This window comes from Castor canadensis, chromosome 10 (assembly GCF_047511655.1).
Source record: "Castor canadensis chromosome 10, mCasCan1.hap1v2, whole genome shotgun sequence".
NCBI lineage: Eukaryota > Metazoa > Chordata > Mammalia > Rodentia > Castoridae > Castor > Castor canadensis.
The window spans coordinates 73,676,047-73,698,691 of NC_133395.1; the positions used below are offsets into that span (position 1 = coordinate 73,676,047).

Sequence of the window (22,645 nt, forward strand, 5' to 3'; positions counted from 1 at the left end):
GTAGCCAGGATTACAGGTGTGGGCCACTGGTGCCTGACCAATGTGTACTTCTAATTAGAAGAATTCTGGCCCATGTGAATTCCTCAGACCTAGGGCTTACTCCAAGAAGAAAAAAGAAACGAATCCCAGTTGAGTAAAAATGAAAAAAAAAAAAAAAAAACCCAAATTATTTCATTTCATAAAGACTTAACAGCATTTAAACTATTATTCTGAAAACCCAGACAGCTCAAAAGAAATCAGCTCTTTTAACTTTTGTACCACTTCCCAACCCTCAGGAAAATGTGCTAGGATATCTAATTTCAGAAAGCCTTTATTCCCCATTTTTGCACTTCTTTTATGTTAAGGAGTACAATGAATCTTCACTCCTCCCTGAAGTCCCCCATATACTCTGGACCCCAAGACAGCTTCCCTCCCTCCAGCAGAGGAAGACGTCTCAGCTGCCTCAGCGGGTACAGGGTTCCGAGGGTCAGCACTGTTGTGGCAATGGGCATTTGGTTCTTGGCTTGGCTGACTCAATTACAGGACAGCCCTGTGCTGGTGTGAAAGGTGAGTAAAGATATCTGAACATGAGGATGGCCATGCAAAGACTGGCAATGGAGTGTAGCCACTGTGGTACAGAGGAGGGCTCTGGTATCAAAGAGCCTGAGTCCCAGTCAACACTGTGTGACCTTCAGCAATTACTTAACCCTCTCCGTGCTAACTTTTCCCATCTGTGAATGGAAAATGATCTAAGGTCATTGTAAAGATGAAAAGTTAAGCACAGTGCCTAGCTCACAGTAGGTACTCTGCAAATATTAGCTATCGTCAGTGGTAAAAGTAGTAGAAACACAAAAATGTGAGTGAATGGGAAAAAGCACTATATTAAGGACAAATTTAAGTGATCAAAACTGAAAAAACATGGGGGTGGGGAATAAAGGAGAATGATGCAGGGGTGAATTCACCTATGATTTTGTAAATGTCACAGTATACCCCTCCCCGTACAGCAATTAAAAAAAGAAAAAATTTTAAAATTGTAAAAATAAGGAATATTTTCTTTAATTGGAGAAATTTAATAACTGAATATAATTTTATGAATGGCATGCATAAAGATAGCCTACATCAATCTAATCAAAACTGTAAACTGAAAGTCTGTAACTTTCAGGTAAACGCACATCAATTGTTCTTGAATTCAGATTCCCCAACCCTAACATTGTGATTCTTACAAAGGTCATTTTTAATAGATGACATGCATCACGTGTTACACATTTTCAGAGATCTGTACTGTGGATTCAGTAGCATTGCCCTTAGTCATTTTAAGCTATAGCTCTGCTATAGCTTATATGGATCTTTGCTCCAGGATCCTCCCGGAGGGACAAAGCGTCACAGAAACAGCTGTGTCACGTCACTCTGAATTCCTTTCCCTTTCTTTCGTTGTGTATAACCCCAACCAAGGTCAGAAAACAAGTAATCTGAATCTACCAATTGCACCTTCTTCCTTCCTGACTGTCCTTTAGAGATTCAGTGCTCCTCAGAGCTCTGTTAAAACAATTAACACAAGGCTGACCCAGGCCTTATTTTCCAGCAGAAGCATCTGCAAAGAAAGACATTGAAGTCCAAAGGCATCATTTGGTCTAATGAGGGATCAAAACGTAAGTGAGTCAAGAGTTTCCTGTCTACCAGTTTTTAGAAGTTGAAGTAGGCTTCTGAAAAATTCACCAACATACTTCCTCTGACAATTTGGTACCAAGAACCTATGTGCTCATACAGACAGCCATTAAAAAGTAGTGATTTTTTTTTCTCATTTATTTTAAAAATAGGATGAAAGATTTTGCTTAAAGCACATACAGATAGCAGAGACTGTGAATACAGATTTTCTATGATTAGCACTACTTCTTGTTAGATTATAACTCCTAAGTGCAGCAATGCAATAAAACAATGAAGATTGTTTTAAATTTCCTGTTGCTCAAATTTTTTCCCTTAAACCAGGAAACAACTATTATCTTTTAATCACCTATGATATTAAGAAAAAAAAAACTTGGCAAATTAGGAGAGCAGCAATCCATCCTTTGTCTGAGTGGTAAGGTCTAGTACACAGTCATCTGTCTATCGATGGGGCATTGGTGCTAGGACCGCCTTTGGACGTAAAATTCTGTGGATGTGCAAATACCTTAGTGTGTAGTATTTGCATATAACCTGCTCACATTCTCCTATGTACTTTCAGTCATATCTAGGTCACTTGTAATACCTAATACAATGTAAATTCTGTGTAAATTATTGTGAATAATGACAAAAAAAAAGTCTGTACATGTTCAGTACGATGCATTTTTTTCCCAGATGTTTTTGATCTGAAGTTGGTTGACCCATGGATATGGAGGGATGGTTCTATTCAGTGTACAGAAGAATTGAAAGAGGGACAGCTTTCACAACACACACTCACCAGCGGCTCTGCCATGATGATGCGAATCTTGCGCTCAGCCTGAGTGGTGAAGTTGACAAATAAACTTTTGAGAACATATTCTCCTGGTTTGCTGTCTGGGTCCACGTTGATGGGTAGCATGGTTGGTGGCCCTTTTTCCCTGTGTGTGCCTGAAGCAGGTGGAACTGGAGGCTTAATGTAACCGTTGCCAACTGGAGAAGCTGAAAAACAGAATGGGTGTTCTTAACTGGCTGAAAATAAAATCATAAATATTCAGACAGGGTATGCTAAACCATAAATATAAGGATATGAGTTATATAAAATGTCACACTTAGGGCTGGAGGTGTGACTCAAGCAGTAGAGCACCTGCCTTGCAAGTGCAAAACCCTGAGTTCCAACCCCAGTACCACCACCAAAAAGAAAAAAGGAAAAAAAAAAAAAAAGGTGGAACATTCTACTTGTATTAAATCTCGAGCAGGTGCAGCTATTAGGGTTCCTGGTGGTGGCCTCCATTCATAATGTCAGCCTACTGTTTTAATGAGATAGTTATTGAAAATCTTTCTTTGCTCATATCATATGCAAATTTCATGTTTCTTTACTTTTCATGGTATTTTGATATGTGAAGTTCTAGCATATAACTGGCTGTGGTGGTGTATAGTCCCAGTTACTCAGGAGGCTGAGGAAGGAGAATCACTTGAGCCTAGAGTTCAATATGAGCTTGGGCAACCTAGTAAGACTGTGTCTCTTAAAAAAAATTCTAGCATGCACCAGCCATGTAATTGTAAGATACATGTCAATATCCACTGAAAACAACATGAGAGCAAGTGAACTTAGGACAGGGACGTTAAGAATGCTAAGGAATGGGCCAGGAGCCAGTGGCTCACACGTGTAATCCTAGTTACTTGGGAGGCTGAGGTCAGGTGGATCACAGTTTGAGGTCAGCCTGGGCTGAGAGAACCAATCTCCAAAATAACCAGAGCAAAATGTGGCTCAAGTGACAGAGCCCCTGCATTGGAAGCACTAAGTCCTGAGTTCAAACCCCCATCCCATCCAAAAGGAAACAAAAAAGAATGCCAAAGAAAGATAAAGATAAAATAGACTCTTAAAGAGGGCATAAATAGTTTGGGGTGACTGGATACAGAGATTAAGAAAAAAAGTCATGAAAAAAAAGTGAAGTTCTAATTTAGACAGTGATTTAGTTATTACCTTGTCAATGATCGAGGTGGCGCTCAACACTCATAACTACAAATAAACATGAGAGCTCTCTTACCTTCTTTCTATCCTAAGCCCAATTCAAATGTCTTGTTTATTTTAGTAAATTATAACCAGGCCCCCAATGTTACATTGATGATTCTCCCTCATCTCCTCTAAACATTCCTCTCCAACTCACTTAACCTGACATACAGTTGAGGAATACATTAGATTCAGTCCCTTACCTTTAAAGATCTCAACTACTACTACGCCATAGCAATATGGTCTTCCAAGCTTTGAAAGTGAAATAAAATGCACTGTCTGTTATTTCTTCCACGCTCCTCATTCCCAGCAGCCCTGTCCTAGTCTCTGTCATTGGAAATCTATGCTGAGATGAGGACAGTGCCCTCTTTAGAGACTTCATGCCATGGTTTTTATGTACCAAACCAGTCTTTCCTCTGCAAGCTTTCATCATAACACTTTCCTGCTCAAAATTTTCTGAACTCTCAGTTATCATTATCCAGCCTCAAACATGTAGACCTGGTTTTGAGAGCCTTTGATAGTTTTCCTCTACCCTGCACCCAAGTCCCAAGCATACAATTATCAACTATTCTCAAGTACACTTTGCGTCTGTCTCTCTTTTCTTCTTTGCCCATCTAATCCTCCTCTTGTATTAATTAGAGAAGGAGTTTTGCCTAGGGTTGGTCCTGTAATTGAACTCTGTACTCTATAGCAAAATTCCTTAAAAGTTCCCTAACAAGACAGTAGCTTTCCAGATAAGACATGGCTACCCTGGGTACCCACAGGGGTCTGGTTACAGCATCCTCCCATCTACCCAAATCTGAAGATGTTCAAGTCCTTTACAGTACTTGCATGTAACCTAGGCAGATCCTCCCAGAGACCTTAAAGCATCTCTAGATTACTTATGATCCCTCAAACAAGGTAAATGTTACGAACAAAGTTGTTATACTCTTTTGTTTATGGGATAAAAACAAAAAAAATATCTATACATGTTTGTTTGCCTCCCCCCACCCCCCAAATATTTTTGATGTGGTTGGCTGAATAGATGTGGAACATGTAGGCATGGAAGGTAACTATACAAAGTTCTTTGCAGATAATACTCAATAAATTGCCTTCAATAACTAACTGCACATGGCTTCTAACTTTACTTCTATGGGTCTAAGAGGGGTTCATGGGGCGGGGGGGGAGGGGGGGAGAATCAGCACATCAGTCTTTCAGTAATGGGGCATCTGCAATGAGGAGTTATCATTAAATGACACTACAAGCAGCTTCCTCAAAGAAACTATTTGTTCTAAAGGGGCAGGTTCAAAGTCAGGTGATGGCAACCAAGTGCCGCCCGCCCTCTGCCTTGCCTCCTCCTCTCTCCACGCAGACACCTTGTGGAAGTAGGACGCCTCCCCAGCTGCAACTCACCAAGGGACATTGTATCTCCACAAACTGTCTTCCTAACCTATCAAGGGCATCATGCCACAGAACTGGAGACTGGAATATAAACCTAACCTCTATTTGGAGTACAACCCTTTATTATCTGTGGGTTTTTCACAGGGTTGAATCCATTTCTAGATGACAGCAATAATTGAATTGATGTAAAATACAATTGCAAGGCCAGATCCATAATTATAAGACTCTAGGGGCTCAAATTCATTACTATAAGTGAGAGGAAATCCATGAGAGTGACCCCTGGCAGTCTTCCTGCAAAGCTGCATTTTGAACCAAGGAGCTAAAATTTAGACACCAGAATACCTCTCAGACAAATCTTCCATTTATAAGGCCAAAGTATCAATTCATTGCTACGTAAAAAATATTATCTTCCTGTGCTTCAAAGCCAGATGATATTGTGAGCACAAAAAAGTCTGTGTGAAGAGCATGAGTAAGTTGGAACAACCCTAGTCCAGCCAAGCCCCGGTGCTGGTGCACATCATTTTGGGTTTCACACAGATCAGCCTGGGAAGATGGAGAGGCAGCAAAAATTAAGAAGGTGAGTGTCCTTGAATTCAACCCACTGCCAAGTTTCAGTAACCCTTCTTTGTCCTACCATAATTAATTCCTAAGAAGTCCTAGTCTTTTGTCAATATAATTTTCAAAAAGAGTCCATTATGATATGGCACCTTTCAGTAAGTCAGTTATTTGGTGACTATATACTTGAGAACCAGGAAATTCATGTTCCTTAGTCATCAAAATTGATGACTAGGTCACCTTAGTGTAAACATTACCATAAGAAAAAAAAAATCATTAGATCCTCCCTCAGCACTTACTTTGCTCTTAATCCATACACAATTGAGATCATTTGTCTAGTTCCTAAACTCATAATCTAGAAACAACATTATAAGGGAGGGGTAGAAATCCCACAGGTAGAAATTAGAAGAAAAAAGATGCAAGGGAAAATGGCATAATCTAGAACTTAAAATGCAGCTGCCTGAGTCAGACAGTCTCATGGGTCTGGATGGACAGCAGGTTGTTACAATTAATGTTCACAATGGATGTCAACTCCAGGTCCCTTTACAGAAAGGTAAAGATAAGGTGGGCAAAAGAGAAAACTTTTTTCAAAAAGATAAAACTAAAAATACTTTTGGTGTATAAAAAAGGGACAAACTCACCACCCCGCAGAATCCAGCTCTCAGGAATTCCGTATATTTCTTCCTAAGGTCTGAATTGTTTTTGATCGATTAAAAAAAACAAAAACAAAATAAAACAAAAGAAGGATGGAGGAGCAGCCACACTTCAGCTTCATTTGCCAGCTTTGCAAACACGGGCAGTGGCTGAATGGCCGCCTCTCTGCCTGGGGTGCTCTCCTTGCTCTTGACTTAGCCTGCTCAGCAAGGCTGCCTGCCCTCCAGGGCCCAGGTTAACATCCCCTCCCCGACTTGGCTGAGGCTGGGCCCTGCCTTCCAGCACCACCCAGTTGTCCAGGCAGGAGGCAGTCATCCGCAAATATGGCTCCCTCACAATGGAAGGATCCAGACAGGGTTACCTATAGCATCTAGCCCTCACAAATATTTATCTAAGGAACAGTTTTAATTTGCTGTTTAAAAAATTTCACCCACTTAAATTTTTTGCTATGACTTAAAAAATAGATATTTTTAAATTGTGAAAAAGTATACATAACAAAATTTACCATCTTAGCTATATTTAACTGTATAGCTCAGAGGCATCCATGCTGCAGATTTTTTAACTTCAACTCCATCTGCCTTTGTGCTCCTCTCCTTCTTCATCCCATCTTTCCATTTTCACTTAAGAACTCAATTTCCAAGATATACAACAAAATTTTTTTAAAAAGCTCAATTTCCATAGAAATTAATATTTACAACCAGTATTCCTGGGGCTATAGTGGGTGGAGAGGAAACTCACTTAATAGCTAGGTTTCTAATTACTGAATTCTTTTGAAATTTGCCTTCTCTATATATTTTCTCTTTAACTTTTTTGGGGGGTGGGGTGGGGACAGTATTGAGACAGGGTCTCGCTATCTAGCCCAGGCTGGTCTAGAACTTGCTATTTGCCCAGGCTGGTCTCAAACTTGAGATTCCTCCTTCCTCACCTTCCCAGGTACTGCGATTACAGAATTCACCACCACACCCAGCCCTGTCATTTATATCCCAATTCCTTCTTTTGTCTTCCATAGTTTTACTGGTGTCCTGTTATGGCTTTTATCCTAAATTTTGTTCAGATTGTAACCAAAGGCCCAACTCCAGGGTTCCAACAAGTCAGGTTTTGCCACTTGCTCTAATACACCAATTACAGAGACAAGTAGTGGTGAAGGTCAGAGAAAGGAGATAAGCATTTCAGCCCATCTACTAGGGTATAGACATTAGCTTTAGGTTTGAATAAAAGAAGAATTGGGGCAGGAGGCCAGTCGTCCTGGCCAAAAGTGTGGTCCTGTTTTTCATGACCAGGTGGGGCTTTGTCATGATAAGAAAGTTATTGGGGGTGGGGGAGGAGTAGTCAGTTCTGATCTGGAATTCAAACTGACTGCAGGAGAGAATGGCTCAGAGCAAAGGAGACAGGTGCAAAATGGAGGTGTGATGCAGATATTTTATCCTGCTTTTAGTTATCCTTTGGACAATTTGCAGGCCCAAAGTGAAGTCTGTGCTTTTAGCAAAAGCAGTTTTTAAGTACCGGTTATACTTATTAATTTTTGCTGAATTGCTTCAGATGTTCTTCCTCTTTCATTGGGTCTCTATATTTTATATCAAGTAGGATCCATTCTTTAGTTTATAAGAAGTCTGTTTTAGGCCATTCATTTCTTCTTCATTAGATCTATGTCTGACCACAAGTGATAATTTTTTGAACATGAATATTATGACTATCCCTGCTGCCCCCACTCCCTGGTGTCACTAACTCATATTTCAGGTCTTCAGTATAATTTCTCTAAGGTACCAACATTTTTAGGAGTGTCTAACATCCTATCTGCAGAGACCAATACAAATACCCCTCCACAATTTTGGTACGTTTTTATTATGATGCTGAAAAGAAAGGAAATGCCAGCCTAAGTTTCCCACTGTAAGACCCCAGAGGTTAACAGACAGGAAAGCAGCTGGTTTTCTTGGTCAGATTTTCCAAGAAGTAATTCTATCTCTCATCAGAGGTTATCACTAACTCACTCACTCACTCATTCATTTCAACCAGCATTTACTTAATGAGGACTGAGGTTTCAGGCCCTGTTCTAGGCACTGTGGAAAGATGATGGTGGACATGGATGATGGTTTTACCCTGATGGGTCTGCGTTATACCCAGCTTGGTAACAGAACCAGTGGTTTCATGAGATGCATGCACGCGCACACACACACACACACACACACACACACACACACTCTATATCAGACTGCAGTACAGTCTAAAAGGAAAAGGGGAAATGAAGCACAGTAAGTGGCTAGAGGAACCTGCTCTCCTAGACGTGGGCAAAGCCGTTTGGATGCTACAGTTTGGAGCTGCCACGGAGGGGGATGGAAGCTGCTTGTGGAGTCTAAGAAAATCCAGGCACACTTGGCAAGGCAGGATCTGCTCTTCCTGCTTTGTTCCCTTATCCATGTGTCATGCCTTCATCTTGTGAAGGTCATGAATCAAAATGCCCACCAAGTGTGTGCTTCCACCTCTCTTCACAAAGCACACTCTCTGACCACAGGGATATTTCACCTGCTTTTCCCCAGTTTGCAGTCACAGGTAAGCACAGAGCCACTTTTACAAAACACTCAGTGCTTTTACTGCTTTTTCTGATGCACTCATTACTAGAATCTGACCCGGGGCATTTGAAATAAAAAATGGTGTCCCTCCCCCACTTTTTAAAAGAAGAGTCCCAGACACATGTGGCAGCCAACCATGCAAAACAGATACTCATGGAGTCTACTCCCATTTCCTGTGTAATGCTTCTTCCTTTCTCTCCCCACTTTATCCTGTCATACTAAAATAAATCCTTGCTTAAAAATAAAATAGTACTCTTCCTAGAATTGGAGGGGTTTGATTAAACAAATTTACTTCTAAATATCAATGTAACTTTATCTTTCAACTAAGGAGTAAACTTGTAAGATTTCATTGTTCATAGTTAGATAGAAATTATTATTCCTGCCAGTTGTCAGTACCTTGCAGGTGCTGGGGATAAACCCTGTTTTTACTGAGGACTGGGATCTTTCTGTAGAACACACTGTAGCCCCAACCCCAAGTCCTCTGTTCCTGCCAGACTTACTTTGTTTACGGCCCATTTCAGGACTATTTCACAAAGCATAACCGAGGATGACGCAGGACTGAGTATATCCCAGTGTGTACAGAACAATGTAAGGTGTCCACTAGTGTGTTTATGAGGGTATCTAAGCAACAGCACTTTAAAGGTACTACAAATTCTCAAAATGACCAGAGGCCCTAGGAATTAGGAAGAGAAAATTAAGGTGAAAACAAAACAACCCTTCAAACATGATAGAAATTATTTTCCTCTGAAGAGTAATATTAAGAAATGGAAAATGTGGGGCGAGAAAAAAACAATTTGTTTAAGCAATAGGAAAAGATTGCTTAATGAAATGATGGATACTTATTAAACAGTTTGCTACATTTTAAAGCAGGCAAGAAAAGAATATTATTGGGTAAAAAATACCCAGAAGCAATTTCTGCCTTAGGAGAAAAATTTATCCAAAGACACATTAACTTCCGATTAATTAATTTCCACAAAATTCTGATGATATGAAATGCTCTTCCCATTTTTATGGATTAGGTCTTCTATAGTTACCACATTGCGTTCCTTCAAATTTTAGGGTCCACAAGACATCTCTAGATGCCGTTAACCTTTAATGTAATTTTCCATCCTTAACATAATCCTAGGAGGCCTAACAAGCTCCCTTTTACAAACAAGGTGGGTGACTTGCCCAGGGTCACAGAGCAGATAAACCAGGATCTGTGCTTGGCAGCGGATCTGGTAAGCTTCCTATATCTGTTTTCTTTTTTTTAGATACTGGGATTTGAACTCAGGCCCTACACCTTGAGCCACTCCACCAGCCCTTTCTTGTGATGGGTTTATTTGAGGTAGGGTCTGTTTGTCTGGGCTGCCTTTGAACCGCAGTCCTCCTGATAACTGCCTCCTGAGTAGCTAGGATTACATGTGTGAGCCACTGGCACCTGGCTGTATTTATTTTTTTAAATGTATTTTAAACAATTTTCATTTTCCTGTGGTAAGAACACTTAACATGAGATCTACTCTTGTGACAAAATTTTAAGTGTAGAATAGATTTTTGTTGACTATAGGCACAAATTGTCCTCTAAAGCCTATGCATCTTATGCTCCTGGATTAACAAATGCCCATTTCCCCTCCCTTAGCCCCTGGCAGCCACCACCATGATTTCTGGACTTTAGGAATCTGCCTGTTGTAGATACCTCGTCTAAGTAGAATCATGCAATTCTGTCCTTCTGTGATTGTCTTATTTCATTTAGCATAAAGTCTTCAAGGTTCATACAGCTGGTGCACACTCAAAATTTTTCTTCCTTTTTAGGGCTAAATAGTATTCCATTATATGCAACACATTTCTTTATTCATTCATCATTTGCTGGTAAGTGGTATCATGAAAGATTCTCACCCTTTTATTTTATTTAAAAATTTTTTTCCTACCTCTGTGTTTTAAAATAAACCAGTGTTGCCACACTAACTCCAAAATTACTAACAGCCTTCTGTCCTGTCAGCTATGCTGCTTGCTTGCAAAAGTTAAAATCTGGATGTTGACAACCACATGCTCCCAGATGCCAACCGTGAAGCTATCGCAGATCCCCAGGTTCCCAAGGGGAGGGGGAGGGCAGCACATGCTCTAGACTGGCTCAATGTGGTTTAAGTGCCAGGCTAGACACACCATATGATCTTGGGTTCATTACAATCTCATTATAATGGTAAACACACCCACAGGTGTCATGACAGATCAGACCACTCCCAAATTAGAGAAGACAAGAGGTAGCACCCTGGTGTCTGGAAATTCCTCTCCTTCCCATGGAAAGCTGTAATGACAGCATTTGTGCCATCAGCCTCATAACTCAGTTCTCATAAAAACGCAAAGCCCAGACCTGCTGGGGGAGCAGGTACCCTTATAGCCTGAGCTCCCTTCTTTAATCATTGGCCACTGAATAAAATTTTCTGCCTCCTCTAGAACTGTTTGGTTATTTGTGAGGAGGAAAAGAATCTGCAGATTCTGTAACACCCACTGCTTCTGATGAAGACTGAATAAAGTAAGTCCCCTTACCATGGGTTTTGCTGAGGATCAAGTTACTGTTGAGACTTCAGTGGGTGAAAATAAAATATAAATGCTGTGGTTTGGAGAGTGAGATTTCCTATAGACTTCTATAGCTGGACATTTTCTAGAAATACTACCATATCAGGACGTAAAGGTCCCTCCTACCAGGTTGCCATCTAGTACTGAGGATCCAGAAAAATACCTGAAATCTGACTAATGACATTCCCTAGAAAGATCCACACTATTCTTTTCTAGAAACACTGATGAGAACCCCTCTAACTGCCGGTTGTCCTAACCAGGAACGAGCACGCCTAAAGGCAGAGTTCTCTGCTTTCTTTAGTGTGCCTGTGGACTTCCCTGAGAATACACAGTGAAGCAGTTCAGTAGGGGAAAATCAGCATCAAGTCACTGCCCTGTTTTCTCTTTCCCTAAGCCTTCCTGTATTCTATCTTAGAGAAATGACAGCAACACCTGAGTGACTGCTTTTATAAGTGTCTGTCATCTGCTAAGATGCAATTACATGAACATCCCCCTGTTTTCAAAGTAGGTACTGTCATCAGAGTCCAAAAGAATGTCTGCCAAGAACTGCCAGCAAAGAAAGATGAGGTTACAGTGACATTTCAAGGTCCTTTCTCACTAAAAGGAGATCGAATAACCTGCTAGAGGCAGGATAATCCTGATTTTCAACTTCCTCTTTCTCCCTAAGAGAACTGAGCTCTCCTCAAGTGTCCCTCCAGGGCTCTCCTGCCTTCCTGTCTCTCATTTTCTCCTCCTTCCTGTTATCTTCCTATACTTGCTCATTTTCTGCAGCAAAATCTCATTCATTTGAACTCCATGAATTCAAACTTTGTGATCATTTGGACGAGCCCTTGAATTTTCTGATGTTAACTTTGAAAAAGCTTTGTAGACTTGTCACAATGTGAATTGTTTGTGCTCAGAATCCTTAGCACATTGGGTTCGCCTGGATGGCTGGTCCCTGATTTAGTGTCAGAGTTTGTATTTCTTTATCTGGCTTGTTTTGTTTTATTTGAGACAGGGTCTCACTGTGTAGCTCAGGCTGGCCTGAAATTCTTGATCCTCCTGCTTCTGCCTCCTGAGTGGTTACAAACTTGAGCCACCTCTCTGGACTGGAGAGTTTGCATTTTAACCAGCTCCCTGGTGATGCCAGTGCTTGGACACTGACCCCAGATATAAATAAATAGGAAAGCAAAGGAGGGCAATTAATCCACTTAACAAAATTCCTTCAACTTCATTAGCCTACAACAAAACTGACACGCTCAGTAACTAGTGAAGTTAATGCTTCATAGGCAAAGTATGGCGGAAAGGGCATTGAATGAGGAGCCGAAGGTCTCAGTTCTGCACGGTCTTGGGGTAGGAACTGGCACCGGCTGGGCTTCAGTGTCCTACCTGACATCCATAAAGCGGATGGGGCAGATTGTGCTTTTGAGCTCCAACATTCCGTGATTACATAAAAATATGCACTGAAAATGTCTTACTTGTTCAAAATGTTCACAATCAAAACGCTGAGTAATTAACATTCACCTTCCCTTGAATTAACATGCACTAGTGAGTCTATCATCTGTCCTTTCTAGAAAGAAAGGTTTACAAATATCCCAAGCTTTCTGCTTCTCTTCTCTGGTCCATTTACCTTTTAGGATTAGAAACTCACAAAACTGCAGATAGACAAACGAGGAAAACTGTCTTTACTCCTGCCTGTAACCTAAAAACTCACTTTAACATTTAACATTTTAAAAAACATATTTTGTGCTGAGTGTTTGCATTTCACAAACTCTGTGCTATTACCTAGTCTCTGTACTGGGTCAGAGTAGGCAGACACTGTGCAACAGGTGGCATCTGACCCAGGTCTTAAAAGCCAGGTAGGGGTTGGCACAGTGGCTCAAGTGGTAGAGTGACTGCCAAACAAGCGTGAGGCCCCAAGTTCAAACCCCAGTATCATTAAAAAGAAGAATAAGAAGAATTATAAAGGCCAGGTAAAACTCTGGTACATGGAGATGGGAAAGGGAGAACTTGGGTGGAGGGAATGGCAAGTGTTTCCTTCTCACCACACATCCCTACCTTACCATGTATGCTCAGGCTTTGTCTTCCCCAATGCACTGGAGAGTCTTCAAGACCAGGACTATGTCTTGTCTGTATCCCAAGCACTCAGCACAGAATCTGGTATAATCAATTGAATAACTGTGCTTGATATTCTAGGATCTAAACTTTCAACTCCAAAATACAATATTTGTGTAGATTGAGTAATTAAAGAAGAACACACATGAGAAACTGAAGTCCTATAAAATGTTTATTTTAAATTTTCCCTGTTATTAAAGTCTCGAATGGCAAGTCAGTGAGTGTGGACTTTCTTTGGGGGCTAATGGGAGCCACTAGGTTCCCAAGACAAATGTTGATTTGATATTGTTTTGTACGCTAGGGATTTTTTTTAAGACTTGTTGGAGGGACAACACAAACTTTAAAATGACTGCCCATAAAATGAGTAGAATAAAAGAAGGTAGTAATTTAGAAGAAGGTAGGAATTTAGTTACCTGTTGGAAACTAAAAATTTTTTTAATGGTACTAGGGTTTGAATTCATGGCCTCATACTTACTTGACCCCTTGAGCCACTCTGCTTGCTGCTTGCTGTAGAAGGTACCTATTGGAACAGAAAGCTCCTACATCTTAGACAAATGGAACCGAAATCCTGTCATGTTGTCCTTTCCCAATAAAGAAAGCATGCAAGATCTGTCTCCTGCTGAGATATGTTATCATAATTAAGGTGTTTAAGAAGCTTTTTTAGAATATGGACTCATGACACTTTCCTAAATCTTCCTACCTGTGGCAGGAAACAACTGAAAATTGTTGGGTATGTATACCTGGGAGCGACAGCATGGTATTTAGACTCTCAGTAACAGAACAGAAATGACTTCAGCATTACAGCAGAGATGGACTTGTGTATTGTACCCTGTGTCTACGATCATCAAGATTTTAAAACATTAGAGATGAAATAATGGGGATATAGATAGAAGTTAAATGTCACCATAGGGAAGCAAGAGAAAATTCACACATAGATTCATTCTATAAGACAAGTGTACCAATTTCTACAAGTCAGTGGAATAGATTAAAAGCAGGGAAGATGAGTAAAGGAGATTCAGGATATATAACAACCGAATGTAATGTAGGGACTTATCTGAATTCTGATTCAAGCAAAGCAATTGTTAAGACATTTTTTGATGATAAAAAAACCTCTGGTTATTGAGGGGGTAAGGGGGAGAGGAAGGGGGCGGGTGGGTGGTAAGGGAGGGGGTAGGGGTGGGGGGAGAAATGACCCAAACATTGTATGCACATATGAATTAAAAAAAACAATCTGAGGGCTGGTAGAATGGCTCAGGTGTTAAGAGCACCTGCCTAGCAGGTGTGAGGCCCTGAATTCAAACCCCAGTGCCACCAAAATATGAAACGAACAAACAAAAAAATTTGAATATGTACTGGATATTAGGTGATACCAAAGCATTATGGATAATTTTGTGAGGTATGATAACATTGTGGATAAATTTAAAAAAAAATCTATATTTTCTAGAATACACACTGATTATAGGGACTTCATGAAATATCTACATTTGATCTAAAATACTTTAATAAAAAGGCATAAATAAGCCAAATACAACTAAATTTTGTTAACTATTGAATCTGAATGATACTACGTTGTATAATATAATTTTTTTTCCTTTTGTGCTTAAAATACTTCATAATAAAATGCAATGTTAAAAAAGAATACATGAGCCAGGCATGGCGGTACACGCTTGTAATTCCAGCACTCAGAAAGCTAATACAGGAGAATTGTGAGTTTGAGGCAGATGGGGTGATGTAGTGAGTTGTAGGCTGGCTTAGGCTACATAGTGAGATCTTGTCTCAAAAAATAAAAATAAATAAATCAGATTCATTTCTAAAAAGTTTCCTGTATCTTATGTTGGTAATGATGAAGGAGTGCTATTTTAGAACCTCAATTTGGAAAAAAGAGAATTGAATCCCATCTGAATTCCATCTCAGGTCACATGGACTTGAGAGTTCAAGAGCATTCACTAAGGGTTCAAATACTACAGCCTGCTACATAATGAAGAGCTGGACTGAGCAGTGCAGTCTGGGAGTATTCATACTTCCCACAACCAGCAAGCACAACAGCGGGAGGGGTACTGCCAACACAGGCATCCTTTATCATACTTGTGTTATGATGTGTGCTGGGTCCTTTCAGAAGTCTATGAATGTGATTAATCAATTCATTAAATAAATCACTTTCACTGGGGCCCTAGTACACACAAGGCATCCTGCAAAATTCTACAGAGAATACAAATGTAGACTTTAAAAACACAGTTTGAAAGATTTAAAATTTTATACATTCAGTCATAAGATGCCACAAGGTTGAACAAAGGTTAAACAGCCAATGGAAGAACACATGAGTTTAGGAACACAGTTATTTATTCATTTGTTCTTTTATTTAGTCACCAAATATTTACTGAAGGCTACTCTACTCCAAATGCTTGTGCTATCTGTTGGGGAGCAAACCAGGCCTGGCCTCTGCCCTTCCGTAGCCCAAAGTCTGCAGGGAGACAAGCACTCCATCATAAACACACATAGACACATAACAGCAAGATGGGAAATGCTACACAGGCTGCTAAGTGAGGGGAACAGGGGACACAGCTCTGTGATGCCAGGGCTGAATCCTCTGGGATGGTGACACTGATGGTGAGAGCTAGAAATAACTGACGATAGATACAGTTAGGGAAGCCATCAGGGCAGAAGAGACAGGGCCCTGAGAGTTGCAGGAATTACAGAAGGGGAGAATGTCATGATGGCTCACTGCTTGCTTCCTTCTTGTTCTATGGGAGGCTGTGCTGACTCCTAGATTCTCTACTCTAACAATCTGCCTCCCAGAGTTCTGGCTGCCTCTTGACATATTATGACATTATGTACGTGGCCTCTATCTGTCTACCCATCTACACTTAAGCGTCTTGTTCCTTTTGTATCCTCACCTTCTAGCACAGTCCAAGGCTTAACATTCAGTTCTCAATAAATATTTTGCTGCATTAAGAAGTAAGGAAGCATTAGGAAGTAAGTACAAGGTCATGAATTGTCTCCAGCTTAGAAATCCTGCATTCGACTCAAGGTTCATATTGGGACTATTAGGAGACCTATTTCTACAATCAAGCAATACTCACTGACAAATAAAGTAGAAATATCAAGGATGACAGCATGTCATTTCAGCTGAGAATGCGACTCGTGGTATATTGGAAATACCTGGCTCATGAATTCTTTAAAGCAGAGTCTGTCAAAGTGCAGGTTGTGCCCATTACTAGAGTGTGGGGCCAATTTAGTGAACGTTGACCAGCCAAGTGAAGAAACACAGTGGGGAATATGAGAAGGGAAAGCATGAGAGTGATGGCATCACACACAGAGAGGGTAGGCCCTGATTCAAGAAGCTTCTGTTTGCAGTCTGGCTGTGTCTACGTGTGTGTGTGTGTCTGTCTGCCTGTCTGTCCTGAGTCTCAGTACAGAATGTGTTACTTACTGTGGGTCACAGTCAAGAGGCTTTCAAGGCTGAGGGGCACTGCAGTCACTCACAGACTATTACCTGAGGCCTGCTAGAAATGACAAATCAGCTTCTTGAACCATTTTATTAGACCTGTATTTAAGTCAAGCTTCAAGGGCAAGTGAAAGACCCCAGTGGTGATATTTTATAGTGGGATTGGTGGGCACATTATACAGAGACCCAACATAACGGGATGCTGAAGACTGGCAGGCTGAATTGAGTATATGGGAACTCGCCACGAGACCAGTGCCAGCAGCTGCCACATCTTGACAACAAAGGCTTCAAACCCCTCCAGGACTGCTTTGGGGATTACATCATGTGAGGAGTGATTTGAAGGTGAGTCTAATCTTTCATGTGTCTTTGTTAATATAATATGCTGTACCATAAAATTACATACCTATATATAGATATAGCATATGTTATAATACGCATTGTAGTATAAAACATACAGAGTAACACACACGTGTAGGCATAACAGAGATGAATGCATTATGTCATACACGTAATAAACATGAATGTATCGTCAGAGGGGCTTCCAGTGCTCATAAACGTTTGATCGACGCATTAACAGAATAAATGAAATCTGTTATGTTGTGGTTAGTATTTGATTTTATCAGCACTGAAATATTTAATAAATTTCTGGTTCACACAGACTTTTTTTCTATAGATGCTAGCTATATTTATATTTTAGGTCTCATTAATTTCTTAAATACTTTTAAAAATTTACAATGACTAAAATTCACTTAATACATGCCTGTAAGTTTATAATCTAAGATGGCAAAAAAATCTACCAAGTTACTGAAACCGACTGGCTGTTACTGATCACTTCTAAAAGTAAAGCTTCTATATTATGAGTAAGAAAAGCAATGGGTGAGCTGGCAGGATGGTGCATAGCTGTAATCCCAGTACTGGGAGGCTGAGGCGGGAGGGTGGCAAGGCTACCCTGGGCTACACAGCAACACCTTGTCTCAAAAACACCAACAGGTGTAAAAGGGGTGTAGCTGGTGACACCCAGGAGTAGGCTATTCAGGTGAAACATAGCTAAGGGTCAGAAATACCTATAAGAAATGCCACAGAATAGAAATAGCAAGCATTTCACAGGAGTCCTATTATGTTACAATATTTTTTTCAAATACCTGAAGCCAAAAGGTTTATCATTTAATTTATATGCTTGTTCTACATTAAACATTTTTTTCCAGAGGAAAAACAACTTCCCTAAACCATATTCTATAGACCACAAAAGTAAGAGGCAAAATAATAACTAATAAGGGTTTTATTCCTAGACACAGAATGCTATCATAGGCAAATATCTAATAGTTTCATTAGTGATGGTACAGTGGAATTATTAACAAGTAATTCAGTCTGTCAGATTTTTAATAAACGAAATGTTTCTCCTCTATCCGACCAATATGCTGAGCCTTTATCACTTACAAACGAACTTTTCCTGCCTCTGTTAAGTAAGAAGTTAAACAGTCAATATCCCAGATGCACAGAATGAACTCTGCTGTGGGGTTGTTTCTCATTAATTTTTTGGAGCTGTTGTGCAATAGTGTTTAAAATGTTAGACCAGAACTAATGTAACAGCACCGTTCCTCTGATAAAGGAAAAACAGTGGCATGCAGTTTAGACACATTTAATGATGGTTAACACATGGTACCCTGTTTTTTAAATTCATCAACAAAGCAAAACATTTTATTTTTTAAATGTTAGGGAAGATTAAGCCAGAAGCAAAGGAAAAATTGCTGAATTTTGGCTAATTGCCATGTTGAAAATGAAACAAACAAGGGGATTTACATTAACATTTAGAAGATATCAAACATAAAACCTTCCATAATATCAAAACCTCTGCTATAATATCAAATTCCATAGTATGTGCTATTTTTCAAATACATGTGAACTCTTTTTACAGGTCAGCAAATTTCCAGTGCAGTCATATGAAATCTTTTAGTGAAAGTTGAGTGCACAGAAAATTTCCATTACATCACGGCTACTGGTTCACAGACTCATATACAAAAAGGAGGAAATCTTACCCCGAGATACTACATTCTCAGTGTAAGACCCAACAGGCCATGCTCCTGGCTCTCAACAAGACATTCTAAGTCAATCCCTGCATAGAGCTGTAAACCACCCCCATCCATGGGAACCTTGAGGAGACTCTCCCACATTCAGCATTTGATTACCAACTCGCCATTACATTACACACACACACACACACACACACACACACACACACACAGCAGTCTTTCACACCTACCAAGCCCTTTGATGAAGCTGATCACACAGGATCGTCTCCAGCAAGCTGTTGTAATCTCCATGAGCCTCAAAAGAAACCCAAACTAACAGTCTGGGACGGCTACGCAGACTATGTTCCACAGCAAAAAACCATAATGATGGGCTCCATGGTGCTGGTGCTCACTGCCACCATGAGTGTCTCAGCCACAAGGTAGGGCTCTTATATTTCTGGTCCCAGGTGTATTTTTAGTCAGGTGCAAAAAACCTACAGTGGAAGACAAACTAAAGCAGGCCTTCCGTCCCAGGCAGACTGTTCATACCAATAGGACAATTTTTAGCTGCACAGTAAGACAGTGACCTACAACTCACAGGGTGCCCGTATGTCTATATTTAACCACAAGAACATACTATGCTGACAGATTCGCAAAGCTGCTCAAAGCACTCCAGGAGCACGAGCCCGACCCACACAGTGTCATAAGCAGCCTTGTAGACTGAATGCACGTGCTACACCGCTGGCTGCTGCTGGGTTCCTGTACTGGAGAAATCTAAGGGCAAAGATGCACTTGGTGGGTGATAAACTGTTGCTTTGGGAACTAGGGGTTCTTGGCCACTAGTACAAACAGCTTTAAACAGCTTATATTCTTCCAGACAAAACCAAAGGCAGAGAATTCCTATTTGAAGCCAAGAGTCAGTGAGAAACCATACACCCTTAAGGAAAATGAAACATTGAACATCTGTTGACATAACTTGTAAAGAAAAGTGATTTGATTCAAATCTAGAACTATATCATTTTAAAAGACACAGCCCAGACTGACTTGATAAAAGTTTAATGTATAAAACCAAAGAGGAGCCAATATTAGCCAAGGTTAAGTGTGCTATCATCAAAAGAAAGCAGGTGTAGGCTACTGAGGAGATTGGGAGAGAAAATGCAAAGTTACTTAAAAACAGAAGTGGAATTAATTGATCTTCCAATAGCATTATTTCTGACCAGTATTCTACGAGGGTCAATAAAAATCTATTTTCTCACAAATACAGCTGTGAAGAGCAGAACCCAAGTAATTTTCTATTCTTGACTTACACGGGATAATTGAAGGTTTTTCTTTAGCAATGTAGGTTGAAATTACAAAACAGCATGGAAGGAGAATTGACTGATGAACTGCAGCTTTTCACAGGAAGGAAAATAACGTACAAATTAGAAAAATGAACACTTAAAGTGATTCTGGAGAGCTAAGCGCCAGCAATGATGCTCCCTGATCCCCCTGTGTCCCCACATTTGGGACTTAGATTGCCTTTTTGAAGAGCTGACTGTGGTTGCAATGTGGCACTTGCTTACACTTTACTAAAGAATTCAAAGCAATTCTCAGATAACAGTGTGCCTACAGAGGTATCTGTTTTTAGAGGAATAGGGTTCAGTCTTGTTCTTTATCTAAATTGGAATTGAGAACCAAGTGAGAATTTGTCCTGTTAGCCTTAACTCTAGTGCTATTATTAGACTAGCAAGTGATGATACTATCATTCAAGTTATAACAGAACATTACTTAAAACAGTCTTGCAGACATATAAAAAAAGATGTATTTTTTTTCTCTTTTTAGAGATACAATTACCAAACAACATTTAAGTGAAAGGAAAAAAAATAGTAGAAAAATGAACTGTGGAGGCACTGAAGTTGATTCAGACCATGTAAGGCACTTTGCAAATGTTATTTCATTAAGTCTTCACAATAACTTTAAAAGGTAGGCATCAGCATCTATGTTAGAGTTGAAAGCAAATAAATATAAGACTGCCCAAGGCCATTCACATAAGTCTTCAGTGTCAATACACTTGCTAATTTTCATTCTGGCATTTTCCCTTAATAAGAATTAGAATGGAACAATAGTAGCCTTAGAGTTTTTGTCTTTGTATGCATTTTTAAGAGTCACTCTCTAATATTTTTTTTTAACCTGGAAATTTCACGTATCCAAAGTCTAGTTGACTTCCAAAAAGTGACTTCTTTGATGCCTCCACCTCACCTGGCCCAGCCCCACTTAGAGCCTGTTTTCTAATTCTGACAATCTTGTCTCCCAACCCCAATGTTCCTCAGATTAAAAGCAAAAAATTATCATTAGGGGAAGGCTAATAAAACCAGGCTTGCTGACAATATGAAGCTGTCAGCTAATGGCTAATACTGATAGTGATATCAGAAAACAACAAAAAGCAGACTTAAAACTCACAAAAGATGCCAGCCTAAGGATATTTTAGTATACAATGAACTAGGTCTTTACATATCAAGAATCCTAAAGGTAGCAATATTCTGCAATACATTATATTACAGAATCTTTAATAATTAATATACTTCCTGATGATACAAATTCTTCTAGACATGGTGTACAGTATTCTACACTACAAACTCAGAGAGAATAGTGAAATGCATTTTACAAAAAAACTCTTATTCCAAATCGTTAAGCTGAAATACTTTGATACCTCAAGGGTTTGAACATCTAGACAGGGAGAAATTTATTCATTGATCACTTGCATTCTAATGATTCTAAGTAAATGTTATGTATTTTAAGCTACCCTAATGTAATCCACATTTAATAAAGAAAAGTAAAATGGATTGTTGGCATGTTTAATTGATAGTTCTATAATAACCCTTAAATATTAACTGAACAATGATTTTAAAGTTGGGTTTTTTTTTAACAGTTAATCTAATATTCATAAAAATTTTCTTTCTGCTTTGTGGCCTGGTAGCATGACTGCAAATATTGTTAAATGAAAATTAAACCCAATGCCTCCACTACCATGGGCTTATTAGGAACTGCAAGGTAGTTCCTGAGAGCATTTAGTTTATCTCACTGTTTTCTGGAAGGTGTGTTGTTAGGCTACTGGCTAACAGAGAGCAACTTAGAAGCATGAAGTTAGATCCTGCTTACCTACCCTCTATTTTCATGTGAACTCTCTTTAAATAGAACCCACTGGATTCTACCCACTTAGAATTTATACTGTACTTCAACTTACAGTCTACCCACTATGACTTAGAGTCTATGATGTTGTGGGAAGCAGGAAACATCCCTTACACACCAACTCAATAAATATTTACCAGCTCAAAGGAAAAGTCAATATTTAAAATGATCACATTGTAACACTACCTATATAAATCAAAACCCTAAAGTGAGAAGAAATGTAAGCTTATCATTGATCTTATAAACTCAACATTCCTCTTCAAAACTCAGGTTTTAGAACCAGTCTGCGGTATGCTTGATGAAATATTCAACAACAAAGTGCTTACATTTTATTTGTACAATCACATACATGTTAATTTTCCTAGAAATTCAGTAGACACAAGTGTTAAACTCTCATCATGGAACTATGCAATTCACAGTATATATCAGTGCCTAAAAAATATCTTTTCACTATTTTTCCATGACATAACTTAGTACCGAATATATTCATTCACAAATTAATCTTTCAAAACCAAGGGACCTCTGAGGCTGCCTGCCTTTTAAGGAGGGAGCACAACCTGAGCAACCTGCAGCCTTGCCCCCTGCCCTG

At 39.7% G+C, this 22,645-nt stretch overlaps 1 protein-coding gene and 1 long non-coding RNA gene across 10 annotated transcripts in view; one reads left to right on the forward strand and one right to left on the reverse strand.

Annotated features, from left to right (window-relative positions):
- The window catches only part of Fry (FRY microtubule binding protein), a 424,076-nt gene that overhangs the window by 196,431 nt on the left and 205,000 nt on the right, over positions 1–22,645 (reverse strand). For 8 of the 9 annotated variants that reach the window (XM_074043595.1, XM_074043591.1, XM_074043590.1 and 5 more), the window contains one exon: positions 2,417–2,616. In XM_074043595.1, coding sequence (XP_073899696.1) covers positions 2,417–2,536 — 120 coding nt within the window. In that variant the 5' untranslated portion in view covers positions 2,537–2,616. Of the gene's footprint in view, positions 1–2,416; positions 2,617–19,139; positions 19,582–22,645 lie in introns of those variants that run through there. The other variant, XM_074043593.1, reaches the window with a different exon arrangement.
- Positions 16,719–22,645, forward strand: part of LOC141411481 (uncharacterized) — a 58,592-nt gene continuing 52,665 nt past the window's right edge. The window contains exon 1 of the long non-coding RNA XR_012436270.1: positions 16,719–17,221. This is a non-coding gene — a long non-coding RNA (uncharacterized lncRNA). The remainder of the gene's footprint in view (positions 17,222–22,645) is intronic.